The sequence below is a fragment of the Aethalodelphis obliquidens genome, unplaced genomic scaffold, assembly GCF_003676395.1.
Source record: "Aethalodelphis obliquidens isolate GAN/ISIS:26980383/991018 unplaced genomic scaffold, ASM367639v1 scaffold66, whole genome shotgun sequence".
In the NCBI taxonomy this organism is placed as follows: Eukaryota; Metazoa; Chordata; class Mammalia; order Artiodactyla; family Delphinidae; genus Aethalodelphis; species Aethalodelphis obliquidens.
The window spans coordinates 7,683,405-7,686,624 of NW_020838010.1; the positions used below are offsets into that span (position 1 = coordinate 7,683,405).

Here is a 3,220-nt window from a genome sequence, read left to right on the forward strand (position 1 = left end):
GCTCCTGCCAAAGAGTTGTTAAATACACCTGCCCTGCTGGTGAATGAAGCAAATCTCGATGGACTGCCAGGCTTCTGATTAATTTATCACATGATAGAGCTGATAGAGGAGGAATCATAGCTGAATGGGAATACAGAGATGTTGGGCTGTGTCCACATTGACAGCTCAACTAACTAAAGCATTTGCTTTGCAAGTAGCAAGGTTAGTTGGTACTATCTTAATAGTCCAAATGTTTGCTTTAAAAATTGAAGTGGGCCGGCGACGGCGGAAGTCGGGAGGTGACGCCAGAAGTTGGGCTGCGGATTCTGAACCCCCGTCGGAAGCGTCTCGCCAGCGCTGCCGTTCTTGGCAGACGGAGCGACTTGGGGGTTCGGGCTGCGCGGCGGCCATGGGGTGTTCCCAGGCGCTCAGGAACGCGTCTGCGGGCCACAATGTCGCACCCGTCCCCCCAAGCTAAGCCCTCCAACCCCAGTAACCCCCGAGTCTTCTTCGACGTGGACATAGGAGGGGAGCAAGTTGGTCGAAATGCCTTGGAATTGTTTGCAGATATTGTACCCAAAACTGCAGAAAAATTTCGTATGTTGTGTACAGGAGAAGAAGGCATTGGACCCACCACTGGGAAACCTCTCCATTTCAAAGGATGCCCTTTCCATCGAATTATTAAGAAATTTATGATTCAGGGTGGAAACTTCTCAAATCAGAATGGGACAGGTGGAGAAAGTATTTATGGTGAAAAATTTGAAGATGAAAATTTCCGTTATAAGAGCAACAAAACCATTGCTAATGTCCGGGATGTCAGGGGATTTGCCAACTAGCAGACCTGGTTAATGTCCAGGCTCCTAAAGGACATTAGTGGTGCCTGTGCCTTCTTATCTTCATTGTTCCAAGATGTCCCCATCGGGGTATGTTGCACCATTCAAGTTATAAGAATGGACATCATGATAAAGAGGGATTACTGAGCACGGCAAATGCAGGCAGCAACACAAACGGCTCTCAGTTCTTCATCACCACGGTTCCAACTCCTCACTTGGATGGGAAACACGTGGTGTTTGGCCAAGTGATTAAAGGAATGGGTGTGGCAAGGATTCTGGAAAATGTGGAGGTGAAAGGTGAGAAACCTGCCAAATTGTACATTATTGCAGAATGCGGAGAACTGAAGGAAGGGGATGATTGGGGAATATTCCCAAAGGATGGATCTGGTGACAGTCATCCAGACTTCCCAGAGGATGCAGACATAGATTTAAAAGATGTAGATAAAATTTTACTAATAACGGAAGACTTAAAAAACATTGGAAATACTTTTTTCAAATCCCAGAACTGGGAGATGGCCATTAAAAAATACACAAAAGTTTTAAGGTATGTGGAAGGCTCGAAGGCTGCTACTGAGAACGCAAGTGGAGCAAAGCTGCAGCCTGTCACTTTGAGCTGCGGGCTGAATATCGGCGCCTGGAAACTGAAGATGTCTGATTGGCAGGGAGCAGTCGACAGTTGTTTGGAGGCCCTTGAAATAGATCCAGCAAATACCAAAGCACTGTACCGTAGAGCCCAAGGATGGCAAGGACTAAAAGAATACGATCGAGCATTGGCTGATCTTAAGAAAGCTCAGGAGATTGCACCAGAGGATAAAGCTATCCAGGCAGAATTGCTGAGAGTCAAGCAAAAGATAAAGGCACAGAAAGATAAAGAGAAGGCACCTTATGCAAAAATGTTTGCTTAATAAGGAATTCAGTTTTGCTTAAGTATGCATTGATTGTATAAAGCGAATAAGACAATTTAAGGATTTTGTCTATTATGTATGATCCCTAATGTGATCCCTCTGAGACTTCAGTTCCCATTGTTTACAGTCTAGGAATACGTAGGGATTCACTCTTAATAGACCAGTGTCACAAAATATGGTGAAATTGATTTCATTTTAAATGGCTGTCTGCATTACTCACAAAGCATAATGGTGTCCAGCGTATTTTAAACTCCTAGATACATCTTGTTTGAATAAACAGATGAAAACTTAAAAAAAATAAAAATTGAAGTGCACTTCACTGAATCATGTTTAAGAAATGCGATAACTAATCCATTTATTGTAATTAAAACAGACCATTTTTTTTCCAGGGGAGCTATTAAAATAGATATTTTCAGAACATTTCTGCTTCACTTTCACTAGGAAAATATTCCTGTTGAGGCAAACAGAATTTTGCCCATTTCAAATATGAATAAAAGTGGAATTGCAGTTGGATTATGGCAAAGGGGAGTTTAACTCTTTGTTTTAAATACATCTTTTACGTTTTAATTTCTACAATGAGAATGTGCTATATTTGAAATTTATCTAAATACATGCATGTGGATATAGTTATAGATGCAGTGAAAGTGGCGCTGAGTCAATGAGTGTAGAGGTTAGCAGCATAGGATTTTAAATATGACAGATCTTGGTTCATATTTCACCTGTACTATTTCTTAATTATATGGCCTTGGGCATGTTACATAACCTCATTTGTAAAATGAAGGTAATACTACCTACCTTGAAGAATTGCTGAGAGATTGTGATAATGTATGTAAAATGCTTTGCATACAGCCTAGTACAGAAAGGTGTCCAATTAATGGTTAGCTATTATTTGGATTAGTTTTACTTGTATAGTGCTTTATACTTTTTAAAGTTCTTTCAAGCTTTATTTTATTCAAATGTCTTAATAATCCTGAAAAAAAAGTCAAAACCAAAGGGAGAGGTTTCAAGGATTTTGGCACTTTTTCCTACTGGAATGGTCACTGATGTAGATATGCACCCCCATTCAGGATGCCTGTCATTTCTATTTCCAGTTTTGTTTAATGAGATCTTGGCTTTTATAGTCAGTACTTATCAAGTTGCAATGTATCATTTTGAAAATGGTGACCACTGAACTCACACGTCATTATCCAGAATACTGGGATATATCCGTGAAATATTTTTAATGTTTCTGAAGAAAAAAAATCAGTTAAAGTCAAGAAGTTTTATACATCTACGAAGAGAAGGCACAAATGTAGCCTCAACGGTAAACACTTAGGTTCATTCTAAGGAGGCAGGTATAAGTGTCCTTTTAAATGGCATCTACAGAAAGCTATAGTTGACCCAGATCTAATAGGGCATGCAAAAAAAAAAAAAAAAAAAAAAAAGCTCTGCAAACAAAAAAAAAAAAAAACTCTAAAAAAGGCAGCAGCTATTTTTCTATTCTTTCTTTTTGTGGACTTAGAT

General features: G+C 39.8%; 1 protein-coding gene across 1 annotated transcript; it reads left to right on the forward strand.

The window, feature by feature from the left end:
- Nucleotides 1-412: 412 nt before the first annotated feature.
- Nucleotides 413-1,742, forward strand: LOC113610924 (peptidyl-prolyl cis-trans isomerase D-like). The gene is made up of 2 exons (XM_027089430.1): nt 413-764; nt 938-1,742. The coding sequence occupies exons 1-2, from the start codon at nt 432-434 to the stop codon at nt 1,715-1,717; spliced, it is 1,113 nt and encodes a 370-aa protein (XP_026945231.1). The 5' UTR covers nt 413-431; the 3' UTR covers nt 1,718-1,742.
- Nucleotides 1,743-3,220: the final 1,478 nt, after the last annotated feature.

Bases quoted from the DNA above. Each gene is read 5' to 3' on its own strand.
- LOC113610924 (XM_027089430.1), top strand. From the start codon at position 432: ATGTCGCACCCGTCCCCCCAAGCTAAGCCCTCCAACCCCAGTAACCCC. The intron at 765-937 runs AGCAACAAAACC...AAGAATGGACAT, and splicing joins ATGAAAATTTCCGTTATAAG to CATGATAAAGAGGGATTACT.